This window comes from Gambusia affinis, linkage group LG02, assembly GCF_019740435.1.
Source record: "Gambusia affinis linkage group LG02, SWU_Gaff_1.0, whole genome shotgun sequence".
Lineage (NCBI taxonomy): Eukaryota > Metazoa > Chordata > Actinopteri > Cyprinodontiformes > Poeciliidae > Gambusia > Gambusia affinis.
In genome coordinates this window covers 28825878-28851364 of record NC_057869.1, presented here as the reverse complement: position 1 = coordinate 28851364, position 25487 = coordinate 28825878, and the positions used below count along the sequence as shown (strand labels likewise).

The following is a 25487-nucleotide window of genomic DNA, read 5'->3' as shown; positions in this document are numbered from 1 at the left end:
TATGGTGTGGGTCCAGAGCTGAAGAGATGAATGTCGAGTCCTTTCATGTCCACAGTGTGTTCCTGGATACAAATGTTGGAGGGTGTGAAACTCAGTGACGTTCTGCATTTACCATCTTGTTTTTTGTTTATAGCCTACATAAAGTCATAATATGTAACTTTTGTAAAATATATTTATGTAGATGTTGATCAGTGTTTAAGTCTGCAGAGAAGCCTGGCAAGTCCTGATGGCCCACCACTGAGTTTCACCATAAGTTCAAAACTCTTGAAAGATGAAAAATTTGAAAGTTGCCAGTGAGCTATTATGCTAGCTGTGGCAACTGCTAGTTAGAAAGTTGATTAGCCCTACAGACCTGTGGAAGTCTTTCATAAACCTACAGTCTAATGTGTAGAAGAATTAGAAAGGTCAGCTAAACTCCAATTTGTACAACAGTTAAGCATTAAACATATAAAGAAAAAAGAAGCTTCCTTTAAACCAGGCTAGACCACAGCAGTGGCTAACACCCAGCGCAGACTGGAATCCTGTTGGAGAAGAGCATCATAAACCCAAACTGTACTATATTTTCTTTGGAGTTTTCAGAAATAAGCAAAGTAAAGAGATGTAAGACGTGCTAACCAAGTTTCAGTCTCAGGCGACAGGAAGAATGCGTGATAGAGGGCGGTGGAAGTAGAAACAGAAACGAGACGAAGACAGATAGCAGGAAAAGCTAACAAGAAGCCAGGTGAGGATGGGGAAAGATCACAGGTGAGCGTTTGGCAGCGCTGAGGAGGTTTATTGAGGTGGGAGAGAGCGATCCGAGAGGCTTTGCTCCACTCCTAAATCATCCAGTGTGACAGAGACACAAAAAGAGTGGCCTTGCCTCGACGCAGAGCTGCCAGTCGTCTTTTGATCTCTTAATCGGGGAGATCTGTGAGGTGCAGATCTCTTAGCGTCGGCTGAGACGCCTGGCAGCAACGAACGAGCCTCCCACCCACTCCGCATACCTCTAAAGCCTCGCCAATACCTCCATGATCCTCTGTGCAGCATGCGACTGCATGCGTGTGTGTGTAAAAAGATAGGAAGGTTAGGGGGTGTGGACACATGTCTGATGAACTCTGTCTGATACACAAGTGCTGATGGGAGAGGGGGCACAGAGATATAACAGTTCTCACTTGTGACGTCTGTCCTAGGAGTAAGCCCTGCAAGAAATAAAGAGATCACTTTCACTTTCTCTCTCTGCACACACACCCACACCCACACACACACGCACACATGCAGGCACATGGAAGCAGAGACTCTAAGATGGTACTCTGTTAAGATGTGATTAGGCTGACTGTCAGTAGTGAAGGGTCCTATCAAGGTTCACTGCACGCCAAGAGCACACAAACCCCGTTCCCATCCAGCCAGCTTGACAGACTGCTAGTGGAGAGATGTCAGGGCTGGAAACAACAACCAGCCCTGACTTACAGCCGGACCGTCAACGAATGGGGCCTTGCCAGCTGGAAGAAGAAAAAAAAAAGAAGGACGGAGCTTGAGAGCGTGTTGAAAACAGGAAAGAAATACTTGCATCGATCAGCCTGGCTAGAGAAGGGATTAAGGGAGACAGCCCTATTTTGGAGTTGACAGACCAAGGTATCTACCGTACTTTGGCTTGGCGTGGCGTGTCCCAGTTTCTCCTAAACGAAAAAATATGTGAGCAACTGTGAGCCTTTTTAGATGTTGCTGAAACATCTAGTAAACACAGATATTAATGGGGTAGTATTATGCATTATCCTGTCTCGTAGTATCATTTTATAGCAGAATTAAGTCATTAAATTCTGTATGGATTAAATATGACATAAAAGTCATTTCATACTAATAATTTTTAATTTAATACCTCCGTTACTTTAAAAGTTAGTCTGAAGAAGCTGAGAGGAGGAGCTTTGTCCTTGAAGGCGGTGCTAGGTTCAACCAGGTGCTTTGCTAAACTGGATGGCAGACTAAGTGATTTCTCAAACACACATTTCATGAGGGAAAAACTATTCAATATAAAGCTCCAAAAAGTCCATTTATACATAATACTGCCCCAATGAAGCAGATGTAAAAACATCCATGAGAATGGACATAGGCTAACCATCCATTTTGAAATTACGTTAGCGTTATGTAATTGGATTCATATGAATCTCCGACAGATTTAAAATTAAACTACACAGCGTAAACATGGCCATATAGTTGAGTCAAATTGATTTGTGTGTCAACCAGGCAGTTAAAAGTGCTTTATATCATAAAAACATCATAGTATCAACAATGCAATCATTATTTTTTCCCCAAATGCCATTATCAAACTCATCAATACACATCAGACATATGCTGATCAATTTTTCAGTTGTTATTAATAGAAAGCAGATATGAACAGTTGGGTTCAAACAGGCAGACCTTTACTTAAAGGAATTCAGGGTTTCAGCAGTTTTGCAGTTTTCTGGAAGTTTTTTTTTTTCCAGATTTGTGCAGCATAGAAGCTGAATGTCGCTTCTCTGTGTTCGGTTCTGGTAGAAAAGAAAAAATATTTGTGAGTCTAAAATACATACAATAAAATAGAGAGAAATAAATGTATAAATAATGCCATAATTTGTTAAACTTCTTAGTTTAATTGTGTTCCATGTGGTCATCGTCAGGGTTTTTACAGTAGATTGGCCTTTTTAATGTGTGGCTGGCGAAACATTTCCCTGCTAACGTGATTATTCTAATAAACATTCTGAATCAACATTTAACTTTGATGTGGGCTCCTACTTTAGGATAATTAAAAATATTTCATTATGAACCGATATGGATGAAAGAAATTGACAAACATCTGCAATAAGATGTAAGGTAAGAGAAAGTCTCCTATCAGGTGAGCTGTTAAAAATGCTACACACTGAAAAAACACACTAAATCTTTGTATTTTGGTCTAGTTTTTAGCGCAAATATGTCAGTACATTTGAAATAAGACAAAACTGACTTCCAAGTAATTCATTCCTTGAGTACTAGTTCCACTGGCAGACTATTTCACATATAAATATATAGAGCTGATATATCCGTGTTATATGAGACAGAAAATACTTGATAAGATTTGGTGTTTTTGCAGCGCACGCTGCACAAACATCCCCTCAGCGCCTTTAAAACAGACTCTCAGACATGCAGTCACACCAGTGTTGCAAAAGCTCTCTTTTAACAGCACACCTTCAAAAAAAAAAAAAAAACAAATCAGCGAGATGCAGAGCAATCAGGTTGAATTGTATGGATATTTGTGGTGTCTGGGTCACAGCGTGGCGGCCGCGACGATGCGAGGATCCCGTGCTCAATGACTCATGCAGACGCTTCTGATTAAAGAGCAATCGCGGCTCCCATAGAGCAAGAAGGGGTGCCATAATCACCACAGGACAAACAGTGTTTGGGTAGCATAAATCTTGACTGTCTTCTTGAATTAGAGATTTATCTAATGTGTCAGGTTGGCAGGCAGTTCTCCCCATTAAGTGCTCAAATAAGCACAAAAAACAAGACAATATCACTAACCAGGTTCAATAAAGATCAATCAACAAGGCAGCATTCAGTTTTTATGCACCACAAATCTGGAAGAAACCTCCAGAAAACTGCAAAACTGCTGAAACACTGGCTTTTAGTCTAAGTTAAGTCTAAAAGCTGACCTGTTTAGAGGTGCCTTGGATTAAAAATCTTCATGATTTTGATGATGGCAATTGACAAAATGTAATATTTGTTGCTTGTTTTATGTGTTTTGTTTTTGTCATGTAAGCACTATGAACTTTGAATTGCTTTGTCAATAAACATTTTTTTCTCAGTAACAAGAAGAGGACATTGTTAACTCTGAAAATTCCCCGAACCTCTTAAAATGTAACAAAAAGAAGAACTCTATCTGCTTCGAGCCATTCAAAATCATTTCAAGGTCACAAAAGGCCAGTAATTAAGTTTTTTTTAAAAAGGATATCACACACATTGTATCCTTATTTTTATACTGATATATTTCTAATTTTATTTATTTTATACCTGCAACAAACATTTTTTTTTGTGAAGACATCTGCGTTTTTAGTGTCTCTGTCATAAACCTCCTGAATATTATCTGATGAAAACAAACTTTTCAAAAATGCAGCTGTAGCCACTCAAGCGCTGTAAAAAAACAAGTAAATGGACACCAAATGAATGAATGTGTGAACATTTTGAACACTGTATGGTGGCCCAGAAGGGTCAACAAAATGTTAAGGTTGTAACAGAACAAAAGCCACAAAATAATTTATACCTTAAAAGAGGTTTCGCTAAAACAGAATTCATGCTGGCATGAAAGTTATGCTAAAATTGTTGTTATGCTAGCAAGTTTGTACCTTCTGTTTTAGCATATACTCTGGATTGGTGTAAATTCCATTTTAGCATTACTTGTGCCTTAGCATAACTTCTAATTTTAGCTTATACTTTATGTTAGCATATATTCTGGTTTAATATAAATTCCACTTTAGCATCACGTGTTTTAGCATAACTTCTGTTTTTAGCTTATGTTCTGTTTCAGCATATATCCTGGTTTACCGTAACTTCTGGTTTAGCATATAATCCACTTTAGCATTACTTGTGTTTTAGCACAACTTCTGTCTTAGCATAGCTACATTGTATTAAAATTTGTCTTAGCATAGCTATGTTTTAGCATAAATTTCACATTAGCATAACTCCTGTTTTAACTTCACTGTGGCTTCGGTTATTCCATTGCAGCTTTCACATTTTGCTGACCCTTCTGGGACACCGTACACAATTCACTCGGATTCTGGCTTTTAGATTGTATAAATGAATGAGAAACATACTAAAAAACCTAACAGGTTTCTCTGCTTTTAAAATAAAAAGGTTAACTTCCTCCAATGACGTCTCAACAGTAAGACTTAGCTTTTGTCAGTGTCATGCTGAAATCCATTCAGCCAAACGGCTGGCAGGATCTGTTATTGGCGGAAGAGACGCTCATTATTCACCATGAGGCGTAAACTCTGTTCTAAACCTCGTGTCCGTTTGTTTTTGCGAGCGGTTAACGGGGAGGCACGCCTCCGTCCAGGAGTAAAGAGAAGCATTCAGATCGTCGCCTTTCATGTTTTCCGGCCATCGAACTGAACATGCGTCATCTCTTATCTCTACCCGCTCCCAACATTTTGACCAGGCTCCTGTTGGAGAACACACCTACATTGTTTTTTTTTTTTTATCCCTCTCTTAACAAGCACTTGCTATCTAGACTGCACCCACGCTCGTCAGGCAATCATCCTCTTCTCTCGCTCTTCACCCTCCTCCTCTCTCCCCTCCCTGAGGCCTGCAGATAGCCTCGCTCATTATGCACCTCATTCTGCCGGCAATCGATAGAACGCCGGGAATGAAAAAGAAACGACGCATAGATGTCCAAGTTGTTTGTTGTTTTTGTTTTTTTTAACCACAGATATATGCGGGGAAGGAAAAAGGTGAGCGTTGCAGCACAGCTGAAGGAAATGTTTACGTGCGCAGAGGAGTCAGGTTTTCATTGGATTGATACAAGGGTGAAAAAAAAAACAAAAAAAAAAACTTCCTATTGTGATCCAGATGTAGATGATGTGTGAAGGAGAGCTGATCATCTCCCATTACTAAAACCTGGTGACTGGCACAGGCCTGCCGTACAGCCGGACATGCTGCATGGATGGACAAAATAGAAAATGATATAACATAATAACTTAAAAAAAAAAAAAAAGAGACACATGTCACCATTTGCCTTTAAATATACAACATGTGAGAAAGCTCTGTTCTTTTGATGGCTTTCTATTTTCAGAGATCTCAAAAGCAAGAAGATTTGTGACGAGGTACATATATGTACATACATATCAAGTCATTGCTTTGGCAGAGGAGCGCCAGAAGCTGCTTTCCCCTCTGTATCGGAGACCGTGACTTGAGTCGGTGCAAAGTCTCTTGTGCTTCTTCACCGCTTTGCGTCAGTCAAGACCTCCAGGAGGAAGACACACAACTTTGGGGCAGAGTTTCTGTGTGTGTAGTGAGCGATGGCGACGGCACAAAACTGAGAGCGCAGACGGATCTACGGCTTCTTGCTGGAGCAGGACTTGCAGCACTGCTGTCCGTAGAACCTGTGGTTACAGACGCCGTGCCGCGGGACCAAGTGGCACCAGTTGAAGTGATCGACGCAGCGCTCATCTGTCGACAGAAGAGAATAGTTTGAGGAGAGCGCAGCTTTTCTACAAGGGATTGCTGCATCGATCCACTTTTTTCATTTACGAAATTATCATTATCGGAAGTGAAAATAGCAATATTTGAGGTTTAATATCGCCCGATACCAATCCAATACCAAAAAACAGTGCCGAATTGACTAAAAACTTGTGGGTTTTTTAATACACAGACAATAATATACTAAATAAAAAATGTATTTTTGTAACTCTGCACCAGAACAGAATACTTAAACACACTAATAGCTTCACAAGTTTGGTCAAACATATAAAAACAACTTTAATTTATTGAGTCAGTGCAGTTAGGAGTTGAACAGCCAATGTAAAATAAATAATAAAGAAACTGAAACTGACAAAAACAATAAGTTGACTTCATGGCATATAAACAAAAATGAAGCAGTGTCAGATTCTAGCGGTTGTAGGATTTGTCTTTGGCAAAAGACAACGAGCCGTTACTCCCGCTGGCGTCAGACTCACACGTTTGTCTTGGTTGTATTTACCCAGAATGCCTTGCGCTACAGCACACTTTTCATTCTTAGAGCAGTCTCTGTTCCACTTGGTATTCAATCAAACCACACCAGAATACACTTCAACCAAACTGAGACTCAAGTTTTTAGGCTTGAGTCGCTTTTTTGGTCCACATCAGTTATGCGTTCACACGTCCCCAAACGAACCGGACTTTCTAGATCAGGTGTCTCAGACTCGCGGCCCGCGGGCCAACTGCGGCCCTCGGGACGATAGTTTGTGGCCCCCACCTTAATATGAAAGTTTAATGTTAGTGTGGCCCGCGAGCAGTGATGTCAGTAACGCGTTAATTTGTAACGTGTTACTGACGTCGGACCACTTTTTTCAGTAACGAGTAATATAACGCGTTGCTATTTCAAGTCAGACTACAGTTACTTATCAAAATCATTTTTGCGTTACTATCTTCTTTTGTTATTTAATTGTATTTCCTCTACTCGTCTTGTCGAGTGACCGACGTCTCTATGCGACAGAAATGTAAACAATGGAGGGAGATGCGCATTTTGTTGGTGGAAAAACTGGAACTATTTTGAGATTCTGCTGACAAGTCCGATTATTATAAACGGCTTTGGGCTTCATTTTTTAAAGTTGCTTGCCGATTTAATGAGTGGCGGGTTGCGCCTTTTTGGGCTCGTTTTTGAACGTGAAGTTGCTCATTTGGGTTTGGAAATAAGCAAAGACTCATAATAAATCCCAAAATTTGTTCGTCATTAAGGTAGTCTTACTCCATCTCTCCCTGTTCATCATTTCTCAGATGATCCGTCCCGCTGTGTCTTTGTTAATGTCAAGTTAATATATTACCTCTGAATGACATCGAGCTTCGCGTTGCGCTCCAGAAAACTACAAACATCGAGACTAATTTAAACAGCGCAATAAACGTGAAAACAGCCACGAATGAACGTGTAGTTTCCAATAATTATAATGGCAACTTAATTCTAATTATTAATACTAAGATAAGTGTCGCAAATCTGTGCAGCCATCTGAGCTGTGAGCTGCAGGAGGAGATCTGTGCGCAGTGACACCAAATGCAGGGCCGTAACGCAGAACCTGGAGGCCGGGGGGGAGTGAGGGGGGGAGGGCTTTAAAATCCTTCTTAGAGTTTTCCAGACAACAGTGGACCACACAAACTACTCACGTTTTTTATTTTTCTACAATCTCCTCTTCAGTTCAACCTTATCAGTGGAGACACATTGTTGATGTTACCATTATAAAATAGCTTACAAAAAAGTATTGGCAAAGCTCAATGTGATTTTCCCAGGAGTCGGAGCGTTGTTGTTAGCAGCTGCTGAAAGTAACTAAAAAGTTACTTTTAGTGTAACTTAGTTACTTTCCAACTCAAGTAGTCAGTAATATAACTAAGTTACTTTTTCAAGGAGTAATCAGTAGTCCGATTAAAGTTACTTTTTCAAAGTAACTATGCCAACACTGCTCATGAAGTTTGATATGATTGGCACTTTTCAGTGTTAAAGTGGAGCTGAGAACTAACTTACCAATCACAGTGCTTCAAATGGAGCTCATTGACCCGCAGTGCCTCTCTGAACTCAAAGCCAAGTTCAGGGAGGTGAGTGGAAAAAGCAGACAAGCTTGGGCAATTTTGAGAGAATTGCCACCCAGCTTCCCTGAGCTTTCCCAAATGTTCAAGCGGACCATGTGTCTTTTGGGAGCACATACTTGTGTGAAAAGCTCTTCTCTACCTTGAACTTCAATAAGTCCAAGTACAGGTCCAGACTTACTGACGAGCATCTTCAAGCTCTACTTAGGGTCTCAACTGCCTCCTCCCTTAAGCCAAATGTGGCTCGGCTATCTGAGAGGCAGCTGCCAGACCCCTCTAGCAGTAAGAAGTAGGCAGAAGAAACAGTTTATAAACTGTTATATTCATAACAGTTTATGTTCAATGTTCCATTCATGTTCAGAAAGTTAAAGGTTAAAGAACTGTTAATACAGCCATTTGAATCTGAAATATTATAATTACATTTATCTAGTCTTCTATAGCTGCTGTGTTATTATTATATTTTATTTATTTATTACTGATTAATTTTTTTTCTTATGAATTGTTAATTTATTTATTTTTTCATCTTATTTTGTGTTTAAAAAATAGAAATAAAGACATTTGATAACATTGGAATGTTTTTGTAAGAGCTTTTCTTGTGGAAAACCCGATGCGGCCCAGCCTCACCCAGACTCTACCTCCATCGGCCCCCAGGGAAATTGAGTTTGAGACCCCTGTTCTAGATCAACGTCAATTAAAGTGGACTGAGCAGGGCTGTTGTGAATGCACCCTAAGTCCACTTACATTTTGCTTTCCGCTCTGAGATGTAGCCATACTTTTAAAAACAAAACCTCTTCCTGGTGGTGTTAGTCCCCTTCAAGCGCCTTACCTTTCAGACCGGGTCCAGCGGCCGGGACCCGGTTACCGAGGCGAGGTGTCGGTCCCGGGGGAGCCGCGGGGCAAAAGTTTGTGTTGCACGCCCTGGAAGTGACAGGCCTCTGGTGGGCCGGGCAGCCGGCCTGGGGGCGACCTTGCTGGAGACACTGGACGGTTCGAGTCTGAACCCCTCCTCCGCAGGACACAGAGCACTACGGCAAAAACAAACCAACATGCATCTCCAAGAGGAAATCGCCAGGAGAGATGCAAACACAAGACATTCTGCAGCGCTGCAGTGAACGCATTTGCGATGAAAGCAGACGCAGGAGGGAGGCAGAGGGGTTGGACGGTGGAAAGGTCTTTGCGGAGACCAAGAACAGATGATACAAACAACCCGGGCAGCATGTTCTCGCCTTCTAGCAAAGCTGTCAGGAGACATCTCCTCTGGTCCAAACGTACAAGCATCCCCAGGCCTGAGATCAGGCAGGATGAGACTCTGCGCCCATAAGACTTTTTGCATTATAGATGACATGACGCAACAGTTAGGCCACACAAACCCTCTGCTCCAAAACGCTCTGTAAGAGAGCGCAGCTTCAGGATTTTATCCGAGGCCCGTTCCCCGTGGCCGTGATTTTCCTGCTGGCTACGTGTGCAGAGCAACACACCGCCTACGTTGCGCAGTCCGTCTCTGAGATGAGAAGACGGAGGACACGGTTCACAGGGTCCAACGTGTTGAACTGCAGCGCCGCTTTAAAATGAGCCTATTTATGCCGGAGCTTTCCAGAGAAGACCAGCCTGATCAGCTGAAATCAATCACAGAGGAGCAGTCGGGTGGAAAATACGTTTCATCAATTTCACTTTCAGGAGTTTTACTTTATTTTTTTTTTTTATTAATACATTGTCGCTTTTACTGAGGGGAGGACAGATTTTGTTCATTCTCACACATTTGTGTTCAGATGAAACTATTGATACGAGGGCTGCAACTGGAGATTATTTTGATTATTCTAGGGATCATTCTGACGATTAATCAATTAATCGGGTCACAAAACCTGCAGATTTTTCATTTAGCCACTTGAATCTGTTTTTATACAATATTGGAAATACATTAAGAGGTGAAAATGAACAAATTAACTTCTGTTTTTAGAAAGTAAACATTTTATTACCTAAAATGCAATAACAGCATTTCTGATTACAGTAAGTTATGGAACCAGGAGTTCTACACAGAACACAGTTACAGAAAAATGTTTCTTTATACCTTCATTTTAAAAATGTTTGCATTTTTTTTTAAGCAGTTTTGTGTTATTCTTTCAGCAAGCAGCCTTTTCTTGAGTCTGTATACTCTAGATAACAATTAATCACGATTATTCCGATTAGTTGTTTCTGCCCTAATTTCAATGTTTTACTAGGATTCCCTCATAATCCTGAAAGTCTTTACTGTGCACAGTTTGCAGCTGAAGTGTGAGCTGCTGCACCTGCTGCCAGGGAGACGGGAACCAGCCGGACACGGAGGCGCTGGACGCTGTTCTGCCAGGGACCACCCGGGGGCGCTCTGGGCACGGCGCTGCACTGCAGACCTGCTGGAGATCCATTGAAGGTTTGGCCACATTTCTGCACCGCCGCACGGGATACTCCACATACCTGGGCAGAAAGAGCCACACCACCTACTCAGAACGTCTGAACCCAGACGACGCGGCGGGGCCTCCGGCGTCTGCGGCGCTCTGCTAAAGTGTGATGAAAGTGGCGGTGTGTAGCTGGAGGCAACATACCCTCCCTGTGAGTCTCTCTCCCCACAGCGAAGCTCTCTTCTCTGAACGCCTGAGCCACAGGACCTGGAGCACTGAGACAGGAGGAGGCAGGAGGGAGAACCTTAGAACCAGCAGGGTTCCTGTACGGCACAAGCTACTTCATTCTGACACTTTGTAGTTATTTTATGTGATGAGCTGAACCTTTGCACTTTTTAAATCTTTATGGTACCGGTAAATTTGAATTCTACCCAAGAACCTGCTCTCAGAATGACAATATTATCGTTTATCGCAATAATATGTGACCGGCGCTCTGGACTAAGAGTGTCTCTGCTAACTTATTTGCATAAATGTGTGTATTTATCGTCCAGCAAAATAAGTCACCCTGACAGGCCCGGCTGTCTGTCAACATTAGCATCTTTCTTGCAAGTTTTCCACTGAGAGCAAGTTTTCCACTTGCGTCTTGGAGACAGATTCTCATATATGATATATGTATATGTATATTAGTATAATACTAATTAGATGTATAATTTATATATTTTTTAAATAATATTATAATATAATACTTTACAACACTAATAATTGCTATATTTGATGCACAGACCTGCTACTGTTCTATCATTAATGCCTTAGTGCTGTGCAATGATGGCTGCTTTTAATCTGAAATCAACAACTGGCACCATCACTGATTGCTCATTATCATCTTGTTCATTATTTTTCACAATCAGACAATTACTCATCTAGTCAGTGAAATGATTACAGCTGTGTGAGTGCTCCTAGAAGGACAGAAAAGGCAACCAACCGGAAACCAATTAACAACTGTACACAAAAACGTAGAAAGAGGAAAATCCTGTTTGCCTGATAAAATTGAATAAATTAATGGGGAGTGATCAGACTGCAGTCACATAATTGCAAGTTGCTTTCATCTGAGCAACATGGTTTTTTTTCTCTCTGCTCAGGTTGTTGTTGTTTTTTGTTTTTTTTCTTTTTGCCTGTATTATTTTTCAACGAGCTTCTAAGTGGGAGGTAAAGCTGAGCAGTAATGATAGTTCCAAATGTAATGAATGTGAGTCGCCTCGCATGCTGATCTGTTAGAGCTGCAAGACACATTTCTCTGAAGGAAATCTCTCTTTAAATGACTGATAAGTTTGAAAAACACAAAAACAAGAAACATCTAAGATGTCTGCTCTATTTGAAGGGTAGCATGCAAACTGCTGCTCCAGGAGAAAAATTGTTTTGTTGGTTCACTTATAAAGCCACTTATTGTGGCTCTTTTCATCTTTCTGAATTAAGAATTGAACAGTTTTCAAAGTTTGATAGATAGCATTGTAAGCTAGCTCCACAGTTTGAAATGTATCTCTCCCCTATTGAAAATGTGTATCAAACAGGTAAAGATATTCTACTGAGGCTAAATTACACGTGGAGTGGACTGACAGGATTTACTACTGATGAAACTTGTGAAGAAAACGTTCTCCACTGGAGAGTAAATGCACCTGTAATCTGTATCGGTTTCTTCCGTGCTACTTTCTGTTGCTCTGTCACATAAAATCCCAACAGACCCCATCAAAGTTTTTTTGTGTCATGATGAACATGGGGTGGGGGGAAAAAGCATCATCAGAAACGTGATTTGTTTTGCCGGACGTCGTTGCAAAACAACGAGCCAGCTTTCTGTCTCACCTCTCCCCAGGGCGTCGGGATCCACTGCAGCCTGTCGTTCCTGGGGCAGCGCCTCAGGACGCACGCCTCCTGGGCTTTTGGCCTGTGGTGCTGCCTGCACATGCTGTCGGGCACCACCACCGCGTGGGCGCCGGGATCCGTGCTGCGGCAGAACACGGTCCGCTTCCTCAGGCCGCGGCCGCACGATTTGGAGCACTGAGGGACGAGAAGGAGGAAGTAAATATGGTTGCTAGAGATCCTGACGCTGTTAGTGAGCCACTAGGCAACGGTCTGATGACCACGTGGACTCTGTCAGAAATTCATGCTCGGGCTTTATAACTTTGACCGTCTTGTCTTTGTTTTATCCTTCAGTTTCCTTCACATTAAGAGGAAAAATCGTTGGCACAGACATTACGGGGGAATTTGTTATTCCCCGTGTGGGCAGACAGGCAAACAGAAGGTCACCGCTCTGATGGTGTCGCATTATGAAATATGATAAACCGATGGCTGTCAGACGAATGTGACCCCCATCAGCGTGTCCACCAGCAGGACACAGAGCCGAGGTAAACTCCACATGAACCGCAAAGAGACGGACGACAGAGTCAAACTGCTCCGCGGGGACCAAGGGACGTGGCCAGAGAGGCTTTTATCCAACAGCAACCTATTCATTTATCATATAACACACACACACCCATACACACACACACACGCCCACTTGTAGATCAACGTGTACTTTCTTGGGAAGAAAAATGTACAAAACAGGACCATTGACCACTGTTCATTACAGAAAAGAGTATCATTTAAAATAAAAAACAGTGAAGAAAAGGTGAACGCTGAATTAATTTTAAACCAACAGCACATGGGACACGATATTAAAAGAGTGCAGAGAATAATTAGCAATGGAAAAATTTAAATTTTATACTTAGTTAAAAAGACAAAAGCTTTTTTTTTGCGGTATGGCAAATCATTGAAGTCTCAGATTACCGGTGTCTCCCAAACGTCCAGCAGGGGGCAGCAAAGGATTACATTAGTTTTACGGTTTGGAAGCTAAAACCAAGGTGATTTAGTTTCATCTCATCTTGATAAATAAATATACAACAAAGAACTTAGACAAAAGGAGAAACTAATTTTTCTTATTGATTTATAGTTGATGCTATCACATTTAGCCACACTGGCAGTTTAGAACCACAACCCATTTCAAGCATCATAACTTATGAAAACTCTACATAATATAATTTAATACCCTAATTTCACATTGGTCTAGTTTAATGATCTGATCGTTGTGTGTTTAGAATCTGATTTTTTAAATTTTTTTTACCAATCGGATGAATATTACCAAAAACATTTGCTACAGAAACATTTACTGTTCTGTGTCTGGTATGTTTGTGTTTGAATAAAAATAAGGCATAAATCAGGTGAAAAACCAAATGAACCAATCAGACATTCGGACATAAACCGGCTGACCAATCAGTATTTAAGGAGATGATTGGCGGACTGAAATAGGCTCTTAAATGAACCAACAAAATTATAAAGCGAACGTGACCTTACATGCTTAAGAGTAGTTCATTACTAAATGGAATGTTAAAATTACACATTGCAGTCACAATAACTATAAAAACCTTAATTACATGGTTAAAAAAACTTAAATCAAATTGAAAACATAAAGACAAATTAAAGCTGCAAGCAGCCTCGTGCGGCCCTCGCAGCAAGCGCTGCTCCGGCTCACCGGCCACCGCGGAGTTCCAGCCGCCGCGGAAGCTCTCGCGCCGTTTCCAGAGCCGGCGCCCGCTCGCCGCAGCGGGAGCCGTCGCGAACCTTCCCCGCCCAATCGCCTGCCAGACGACACACGTGAATGCGGTCGCAGCGCTCCCGACGACTCACAAAAAATCTGGCGCAGATCGGTCCATTTACGGCGGAGATATAGCTGATGGATTAACCTAGGGGGCGCAGTGGAGTCAAATTACATTTCAAAACATTTGAGCTCTTTAAAGGTTACCACAGGTCTTACATTTCAAGTTTGGTGCCAATCGGATCATCCATGTGTGATTTAAAGACAATCGTATGAATATGGCGAGGGTCTGACATTTGCAATTTGGCCACGCCCACACTGTTCAGCCAGCATTGACAGATGTCATCTAAAAGTTGCAGGACAGCGGCCCTTGAGGACTGGAGTTTGACACCCCTGCTGTAAGAAGATGGTTGGATAAATAATTTTAATATTAAATAATATGATTTCTACAATAGCTTCCAAATCGTGTGGCCCATTAACTCAAAATCAAGGTGAAATTGTTCTACTAGAGAGTATAGATGAAGCACATTCATCTTTATTACATTTGACCCCTTTTTTATTTAACTAATTTTGTATTTAAAAAATATACTCTATATAAAAAAAAATTCATAAAATGTATTACCTCACATTATCATCACATTTGTTAGCTGTAATGTTCAATTACATAAAATTGGAGGACAGGATCAATTTCATTACATGTTCACTTCTTACCTGAAATGTTAAATACAACAAATATTTACTTTAAGTGTGACAGTTTAACCTTAGTGATGTCATCATTTGACCACATGACGATTAATCACTGAAAGTTTGGTTCCTCTGAGCTCCGTCTACTGTGAAAATCACATTGAGCTTTGCCAATTCTTAATTGTAAGCTATTTTATAATGGTAACATCAACAATGTGTATCCACTGATAAGGTTGAACTGAAGAGGAGATTGTCCAAAAAATAAAAACGTGAGTAATTTATGTGGTCCACTGCTGTGTGGAAAACTCTAAGAATTACTTTAAAGCCCCACACTCCACCCCCCGCCTCCAGGTTCTGCGTTCTGGCCCTCGTTTAATATCATAGCTCAGCGCTCCTCCTGCTCATATTTGTGACACTTATCTCAATATTAATAATTATAGTGCCGTTAAGTTTCCATTATAATTCTTAGCAACTACGGACACGTTCATTCGTGGCTGTTTTCACCTTTTTTGGACCAGTTTATTTTATTGTCTAATAAATAAAATTCACTTCCTGTCAACACCTTTGAGGTAATATCGTTTAATAGGTTTGCCAGGCAAACTTTTAACTGTAAGGATATTTTGAAAGTACTAAACTCCACAGCTTTGCGTGTGCAGCCCATGTACGATTCAAACAAAATAATGTGGCTTCCATTAAATGAGCAAGAAATTGTTTAGCATATCAGACTCACCAGAATCCACATCTCTGCAGCAAACACGTTGATAAGTTGGAATGCAACAACAGGACATCTCACCGCTAATACCCATGACATCTGTCTCCTATTCGTTAGGTCCGACAGCTTAGCTACGTTAGCTTGACTGTCAACCGTCATATTCACCCCTTCGGGGGGAACGGGGGCGGTGATTGCGTGCGTGCGTGCGTTATAAAGATCGAACTGCACACATATCATGACGGCTTGATTGACAATGTTTCCACAATTTTCTTAATTATAAAGATGATTCAAAAATAAAAATATCAGAAATTCTTCTTTTCTTTTTTTACTTCAGGGAAAATTAATAAGCAGCCGTACAGCTGCAGGCGCTGCTCTCTCCGTTAAATCATGCATGCTTCGGTGCACTTCGATAGCTTAGCTGCGTTAGCTTGACTGTCAACCGTCATATTCAGTTCTCTAGTGCTAATAAGTGATATAAACGCAAATATAGGAGATGGAAATGTATACTTACATAATAAAAACGCACATGCAGACGGGATTAAGGAAGGCTTGATCGTTAATGTTATCCGTGGAGGCTATTTTTATCCCAACGAGCCAGCAGAAGTATCGAAAACAACGTAACTGTGGAACTACAAAATACACAGATGCATCTTTGGGAATTGCAGTGGTAAAAATGCACACATAGTCATGTATGGCGTGATAGTGACACCAAGTGGTTAATATCGCCATTACAGCACCTCTCTCATACTGTGTAATTCTCGCCTTATTCATGTGTGGAGTAACAGTGACACCAAGAGGACTTAATGGGAATAACATATTTTTTTTCTAAAAAATCTAAAATTACAGAAAATCCGTTGAATTTAGAATATGGCTCCAAGAGAATTTTTTGTTCGTCCTGAAAAGATACACATATGTACCAAGTTTGGTAATTCTAGGTTAAAGCATGTCTTGGTTGATCATTTAAAATTTTCTAGCCATAAATACATTAGGCCACGCCCACCAAATTTTATTATGGATTTCTTTCGGGGAGTGGATAAGGATCCATCCTAGTGAGTTTGGAACAGCTTTGCCCAAAACTGTGGAATTCAGAGCCAAACGAATGACAGCGGCGTTAGAGGTCACTTCGGCACGCCGCCACGCCCACCTGCTCCATCAAAGCCGGTCGGGGCTGGAATCCAAAATACACCAGCATGTCTTCTGTTTCTGGAAAACTTTCAAGTTGATTAGGTCAAAGGTGTAAGATAGCGACCGTTCCCAGTAAAACATGACACTTCCTGTTCTCAGGGGGCGTGGCCTGAGTGATGTCATCATTTGACCACAGGGTCTTTTATGTCAAACTATGATGATCAATCACTGAAAGTTTGGTTCCTCTGAGAGTTTTAGTGTAGGAGTTATAAGAGTTTTATGTTTCATGGCGAATAGTCAAAGTTTGACACATAGCCACGCCCACATACTTTGAAGTACGAAAATTCCTTTGATAACTTTTCACCTTTGATGCCTCAAGTGTGTGCTGAGCGATTTTGAAGTCTGTATCTGAAAAACTGTAGGAGGAGTTCGATCAAATACGAAGGCTGTAAACATCAAAAATGGGGTCAATTTTGGAACTTTATTCCAAAATGGCCGACTTCCTGTTGGGTTGAGACCATGGATCCAAGAGACTTTTTGTACATCAGGACAATATACAGATGTGTAAGTTTTGTAATTATAGGTTAAAAAGCATGGCTTGGGCTGATCATTTAAAATTTTCTAGGGGCGCTATAGAAATTAGGCCACGCCCACCAAATTTTATTATGGATTCCTGTCTTGGGTGGATAAAGATCCATCCTAGTGAGTTTGGAGAAGTTTGGCCCAAAACTGTGGAATTCAGAGCCAAGCGTATGACAGCGGCGTTAGAGGTCACTTGCCACGCCACGCCCACCTGCTCCATCAAAGCCGGTCGGGCTGGAATCCCAATAGAGCCACATGTTTCCTGTCTGTTAACACAGTTTCATGTTGATTAGTTCAAAGGTGTAATATAGGGACCGTTCCCAGTAAAACATGACACTTCCTGTTCTCAGGGGGCGTGGCCTTAGTGATGTCATCATTTGACCACAGGGTATTTTAGGTCAACCCATGATGCTCAATCACTGAAAGTTTGGTTCCTCTGAGAGTTTTAGTGTAGGAGTTATAACTGTTTAGAGTTTCGTGGCGAGTTGGTGAACTTTGACCCTGCTAGCCCCCTTCAGCATACTCAAAAAGTCACCATTTTGATAACTTTTAATCGCCATGCCCTTATGATCAGACTGACCGAGTTTGAAGCCGATCAATCAAAATCCCTAGGAGGAGTTCGATCAAATCTGAAATGTAAAATCGGGTCAAAATGTGACCTTCGATCCAAAATGGCCGACTTCCTGTGATACTTGGACTATGACAATAATTGTAAATTCTGAGCGTCTTGGGGAGCTCTACAACTGTACCAAATTTCAAGTCTCTACGACAAAGTAAGTGAATAGCAAAGGGTCTTTTGAAAATTTCTAGGTGGCGCTGTTGAGCCATTTTTTGCGATTTTTACGACCTTAAAATCGTAAATTTTAAACAGTCTCTATGCGTCCGCCAAATTTGGTGAGTTTTTGAATATGATAAAGCCTCCAAAAAGGCAATTCATTTGGGTGGAAGAATAATAAAAGAATTAAAACTGCAAGCAGCCTCGTGCGCCCTCGCAGCAAGCGCTGCTCGGCTCACTGCCATGAGTTCAGCCCGCGAAGCTCGCGCCGTTCAGAGCAGCGCCCGCTCGCCATAGCAGAGCCGTCGCGAACCTTCCGCCCAATCGCCCGCCACGACACGCGTGAATCGTTCGGCAGCGCTCCCGACTCACAAAAATCTGGCAGATCGGTCCATTTCTGGCGGAGATATAGCTGATGGATTAACCTAGGGGCGCAGTGGAGTCAAATTACATTTCAAAACATTTGAGCTCTTTAAAGGTTACCACAGGTCTTACATTTCAAGTTTGGTTCCAATCGGATCATCCATGTGTGATTTAAAGACAATCGTATGAATATAGGTCTGACATTTGCAATTGGCCACGCCCACACTGTTCAGCCAGCATTGACAGATGTCATCTAAAAGTTGCAGGACATTGAGGACTGGAGTTTACACTGCTGTAAAAGATGGTTGGATAAATAATTTTAATATTAAATAATATGATTTCTACAATGGCTTCCATCGTGTGGCCCATTAACTCAAAATCAAGGTGAAATTGTTCTACTAGAGTATAGATGAAACTTCATCTTTATTACAGACCCAATTTAACTAATTTGTATTTAAAAATATACTCTATATAAAAAAATTCATAAAATGTATTACCTCACATTATCATCACATTTGTTAGCTGTAATGTTCAATTACATAAAATTGGAGGACAGGATCAATTTCATTACATGTTCACTTCTTACCTGAAATATGTTAAATACAACAAATATTTACTTTAAGTGTGACAGTTTAATTAGTGATGTCATCATTTGACCACATGACGATTAATCACTGAAAGTTTGGTTCCTCTGAGCTCCGTCTACTGTGAAAATCACATTGAGCTTTGCCAATTCTTAATTGTAAGCTATTTTATAATGGTAACATCAACAATGTGTATCCACTGATAAGGTTGAACTGAAGGAGATTGTCCAAAAATAAAGCTGAGTAATTTATGTGGTCCACTGCTGTGTAAAACTCTAATTGCTAAGCCCCACACAGCCTCCAGGTTCTGCGTTCCTCGTTTAATATCATAGCTCAGCTCCTCCTGCTCATATTTGTGACACTTATCTCAATAAAATTATAGTGCGTTAAGTTTCCATTATAATTCTTAGCAACTACGGACACGTTCATTCACATTTGGACCAGTTTATTTTATTGTCTAATAAATAAAATTCACTTCCTGTCAACACCTTTGAGGTAATATCGTTTAATAGGTTTGCCAGGCAAACTTTTAACTAGAGATATTTTGAAAGTACTAAACTCCACAGCTTTGAGTGTGCAGCCCATGCAGTTCAAACAAAATAATGTGCTTCCATTAAATGAGCAAGAAATTGTAGCATATCAGACTCACCAGAATCCACATCTCTGCAGCAAACATGTTGATAAGTTGGAATGCAACAACAGGACATCTCACCGCTAATACCCTGACATCTGTCTCCTGTGTTATTCCGATGGCTTAGCTGTTATTGATTTGTCATATTTAAAGACACTGGTTGTGTCGTTTAATATCAAAGCTCAGATCTCCTGCAATTAAGCTCAATTGCTGAAGATTTGTGACAATTCAATATTAATTATTATAGTGGCGTTAAGTTCATGATAATTTTGAATTTGATTCATTGTCATTTTGTTTTGACCAGATATTGTCTAATAAATAAAATTCACTTTACAACATTTGAGGTATGTCGTTTAATATTTACAAATTTTAACTTAAATATTTTGAAAGTACTAAACTCCACAGCTTTGAGTGTAATATTTCAAACAAATAATGTGCTTCCATTAAATGAGCGAAATTGTTTAGCATATCAGACTCACCAGAATATCTCTGCAGCAAACGTTGATAAGTTGGAATGCAACAACAGGACATCTCACAGCTAATACCCATGACATCTGTCTCCTATTGGTAGATCCGACAGCTTAGCTCGTTAGCTTGACTGTCAACGTCATATTCACTTCGGATTATGCTTATTATAAGATGAAGCACACATATCAAAACATTGATATGATGTTATCCGTGGAGGCTATTTTTATCAAAGCCAGCCATTGCTAGAAGTACCGGAAAATAAAAACCGAACTGAGAAATAAGATTTAAGCTTTGGCATAACGTACAAGATGTTTTGACAGAACAATGTTTCACAATTTTCTTAATTATAAAGATGATTCAAAATAAAATATCAGAAATTCTTCTTTTCTTACTTCAGGAAAATTAATAGCAGAGTGCAGCTGCAGGCGCTGCTCTCTCCGATAAAATCCTGCATGCTTCTGTACGTAGATAGCTTAGCTGCGTTAGCTTGACTGTGAACCGTCATATTCATATTCTGTTCTCTAGTGCTAATAAGTGATATAAGCAAATATAGGAGATGGAAATGTATACTTACATAATAAAACACATGCAGGCGGGATTAAGGAAGGATTGATCGTTAATGTTATCCGTGGAGGCTATTTTTTAGCCAGCAGAAGTATCAAAACAACGTAACTGTGGAACTACAAAATACACAGATGCATCTTTGGGAATTGCAGTGGTAAAAATGTACACATAGTCATGTATGGCGTGATAGTGACACCAAGTGGTTAATATCGCCATTACAGCACCTCTCTCATACTGTGTAATTCTCGCCTTATTCATGTGTGGAGTAACAGTGACACCAAGAGGACTTAATGGGAATAACATTTTTTTTCTAAAAATCTAAAATTACAGAAAATCCGTTGAATTTAGAATATGGCTCCAAGAGACTTTTGTTCGTCCTGAAAAGATACATATGTACCAAGTTTGGTTCTAGGTTAAAGCATGGCTTGGGCTGATCATTTAAAATTTTCTAGGGCGCCATAAATACATTAGGCCACGCCCACCAAATTTTATTATGGATTTCTTTCAGGGGTGGATAAGGATCCATCCTAGTGAGTTTGGAAAGCTTGGCCCAAAACTGTGGAATTCAGAGCCAAGCGAATGACAGCGGCGTTAGAGGTCACTTGCCACGCCGCCACGCCCTGCTCCATCAAAGCCGGTCGGGCTGGAATCTTCAATACAGCAACATGTTTCCTGTCTGTTAACACAGTTTCATGTTGATTAGGTCAAAGGTGTAATATAGGGACCGTTCCCAGTAAAATGACACTTCCTGTTCTCAGGGGCGTGGCCTTAGTGATGTCATCATTTGACCACAGGGTATTTTAGGTCAACCCATGATGCTCAATCACTGAAAGTTTGGTTCCTCTGAGAGTTTTAGTGTAGGAGTTATAACTGTTTTTGAATTTCATGGCGAGTAGTGAACTTTGACCCTCTAACCCCTTCAGCATACTCAAAACTCACCTTTGATAACTTTTAATCGCCATGCCTTCATCAGACTCACCAAGTTTGAATCAATCAAAATCCCTAGGAGGAGTTCGATCAAATACCAATGCTGTAAACGGCCAAAATGGGGTCAAATGTGACCTTCATCCAAAATGGCCGACTTCCTGTGATACTTGACTATGACAATAATTGTAAATTCTGAGCGTCTTGGGAGCTCTACAACTGTACCAAATTTCAAGTCTCTACGACAAAGTAAGTGAATAGAAAAGGGTCTTTTGAAAATTTCTAGGCGCTGTTGAGCCATTTTTTTAGATTTTTTTGACCTTAAAATTCAAAATTTTAAACAGTCTATGCTTCCGATTTGGTGAGTTTTTGAATATGATAAATCCAAAAGGCCCCTCTTTGGGGGGCAGAATAATAAGAAGAATAATAATACAAAACTAGGCCAGCGCTTTGCTGCTCGGGCCATAAAGCTTCGCAAGCTGCTCGAGCTGCTCACTCATGGCAGTTTGAAGCTCTCGCGCGTTCAGAGCACGCCCGCTCGCTGCAGCGGGAGTCGGAACCTTCCCGATCGCCCGCCAGAAGACACGTGAATCGTTAGCTGACGACTCACAAAAATCTGGCCAGATCGGTCCATTTCTAGGAGATATAGCTGATGGATTAACCTAGGGGCGCAGTGGAGTCAAATTACATTTAAAACATTTGAGCTCTTTAAAGGTTACCATTCATGTGTGGAGTAACAGTGACACCAAGAGGCCTTAAAGGATCATATTTTTCTAAAAGACAATCAAAATTGAAAACCTGTTGAATTTGAACATGGCTCCAAGAGACTGTTCGTCCTGAAAGAATACACATATGTCAAGTTTGTAATTCTAGGTTAAAGCATGGCTTGGGGCTGATCATTTAAAATTTTCTAGGCCATAAATACATAGGCCACGCCACCAAATTTTATTATATTTCTTTCAGGGGTGGATAAAGATCCATCCTAGTGAGTTTGGAACAGCTTTGCCCAAAACTGGAATTCAGAGCCAAGCGAATCAGCGGCGTTGTCACTTGACACGCCGCCGCCCATGCTCCATCAAGCAGTCGGGGCTGGAATCAAAATACACCAACATGTCTTCTGTTTCTGGAAAAACTTTCAAGTTGATTAGGTCAAAGGTGTAAGATAGACCGTTCCCAGTAAAACATGACACTTCCTGTTCTCAGGGCGTGGCCTGGTGATGTCATCATTTGACCACAGGGTCTTTTAGGTCAACCATGATGATCAATCACTGAAAGTTTGTTCCTCTGACAGTTTTATGTAGGAGTTATAAGAGTTTTATGTTTCACGGCAAATAGTCAAAGTTTGACACATAGCCACGCCCACATACTTTGACGTCAATTCCTTTGATAACTTTTCATCTTTGATGCCTCAAGTGTGTGCTGAGCGATTTTGAAGTCTGTATCTGAAAAACTGTAGGAGGAGTTCGATCAAATCAAGGCTGTAAACATCAAAATGTCAATTTTGGAACTTCATTCCAAAATGGCCGACTTCCTGTTTTGAGACCATGGCTCCAAGAGACTTTTTGTACATCAGGACAATATACAGATGTGTAAAGTTTGGTAATTCTAGGTTAAAGCATGGCTTGGGGCTGATCATTTAAAATTTTCTACGCCATAAGAAATTAGCCACGCCCACCAAATTTTATTATGGATTCCTGTCGTGGATAAAGATCCATCCTAGTGAGTTTAGCTTGCCCAAAACTGTGGAATTCAGAGCCAAAGCAATTAGAGGTCGCCATGCGCCACACCTGCATCAAAGCCGGTCTGGAATCAAATACACCACATGCTTCTTTCTCTGGAAAAAGTTTCAGTTGATTAGTTCAAAGGTGTAAGATAGCGACCGCTCAGTAAAACATGACACTTCCTGTTCTCAGGGGCGTGGCCTTAGTAATGTCATCATTTCACCACAGGGTCTTTTAGGTCAACCCATGATCAATCACTGAAAGTTTGGTTCCTCTGAGAGTTTTAGTGTAGGAGTTATAACTGTTTTTGAGTTTCGTGGCGAGTGGTGAACTTTGACCCTGCTATCCCCTTCAGCATGCTCAAAAACTCACCATTTTGATAACTTTGAATCGCCCATGCCTTCTGATCAGACTCACCAAGTTTGAAGCCGATCAATCAAAATCCCTAGGAGGAGTTCGATCAAATACCAATGCTGTAAAATGGCAAAATGGGGTCAAAAGACCTTCAATCAAAAAATGACTTCCTGTGATACTTGCAGTATGACATTAATTGTAAATTCTGAGCATCTTGAGCTCTACAACTGTACCAAATTTCAAGTCTCTACAAAGTAAGTGAATAGCAAAGGGTCCTTTGAAAATTTCAATGGCGCTGTTGAGCCATTTTTTAGATTTTCGTGACCTTAAAAATGTAAATTTTAAACAGTCTCTATGCCCGCCAAATTTGGTGAGTTTTGAATGATAAAGCCTCCAAAAGGCAATTCATTTGGGTGGAAGAAAATATAAATAATAAGAAACAGTATAAAAACAATAGGCCTTACGCTTTGCTGCTCGGGTAATTAAAATCTGCAACAGCTGCTGGTGAGCAAGTAGTCACTAATACCAGAGTTCAAGGAAGCTCTCGCAGGCGGGGTAGCAGCAGGAGCTATCAACCTTAGATGGCAGAGGCGACACACATGAAAGCGTTAAACAGCGCTTGACAACTCACAAAAAATCTGGCGCATCGTCCATTACAGAGATAGCTGATGGATTAACCTAGCAGTGGAGTCAAATTACATTTCAAAACTTTTGAGCTCTTTAAAGGTTACCACAGGTCTTACATTTCAAGTTTGGTTCAATGCTCATCCATGTGTGATTTAAAGACAATCGTATGAATATGGCGAGGTCTGATAGATCATTTAAAATGTTCAACCATCATTGACAGATGTCATCACCTTATCATTTTAAGTGAGTTTGCACTGGATTAAATCCATATGGGTCTGATATTGTATTTTATCAGACCGGCGTTAGAGGTCACCACTGCGCCACGCCCACCTGCTCCATCAAAGCCGGTCGGGCTGGAATCCAAAATACACCAGAAAGTCTTCTGTGTCTGGAAAAACTTTCAAGTTGATTAGGTCAAAGGTGTAAGATAGCGACCGTTCCCAGTAAAACATGACACTTCCTGTTCTCAGGGGGCGTGGCCTGAGTGATGTCATCATTTGACCACAGGGTCTTTTGGGTCAACCCATGATGATCAATCACTGAAAGTTTGGTTCCTCTGAGAGTTTTAGTGTAGGAGTTATAAGAGTTTTATGTTTCATGGCGAATAGTCAAAGTTTGACACATAGCCACGCCCACATACTTTGAAGTACGACAATTCCTTTGATAACTTTTCACCTTTCATGCCTCAAGTGTGTGCTGAGCGATTTTGAAGTCTGTATCAGAAAAACTGTAGGAGGAGTTCGATCAAATACGAAGGCTGTAAACATCAAAAATGGGGTCAATTTTGGAACTTTATTCCAAAATGGCCGACTTCCTGTTGGGTTGAGACCATGGCTCCAAGAGACTTTTTTGTACATCAGGACAATATACAGATGTGTAAGAAGTTTTGTAATTATAGGTTAAAGCATGGCGGGCGGTCATTTAAAATATTCTAGGGGGCGCTATAGAGAAATTATGCCACACCCACCAAATTTTATTATGGATTCCTTTCGGGGGGTGGATAAAGATCCATCCTAGTGAGTTTGGTAAAGCTTGGCCTAAAACTGTGGAATTCAGAGCCAAGCGATGACAGCGGCGTTAGAGGTCATCACGCGCCGCCACGCCCACCTGCTCCATC

At 40.9% G+C, this 25487-nt stretch overlaps 1 protein-coding gene across 3 annotated transcripts in view; it reads right to left on the bottom strand.

The window, feature by feature from the left end:
• Nucleotides 1-2157: 2157 nt before the first annotated feature.
• adamts18 (ADAM metallopeptidase with thrombospondin type 1 motif, 18) overlaps nt 2158-25487 on the bottom strand; it is a 73965-nt gene continuing 50635 nt past the window's right edge. For all 3 annotated transcript variants that reach the window (XM_044096273.1, XM_044096281.1, XM_044096290.1), the window contains 5 exons: nt 12489-12683; nt 10836-10906; nt 10542-10707; nt 9083-9281; nt 2158-6153 (listed from right to left, as the gene is read on the bottom strand). In XM_044096273.1, coding sequence (XP_043952208.1) covers nt 6038-6153; nt 9083-9281; nt 10542-10707; nt 10836-10906; nt 12489-12683 — 747 coding nt within the window. In that variant the 3' untranslated portion in view covers nt 2158-6037. The remainder of the gene's footprint in view (nt 6154-9082; nt 9282-10541; nt 10708-10835; nt 10907-12488; nt 12684-25487) is intronic.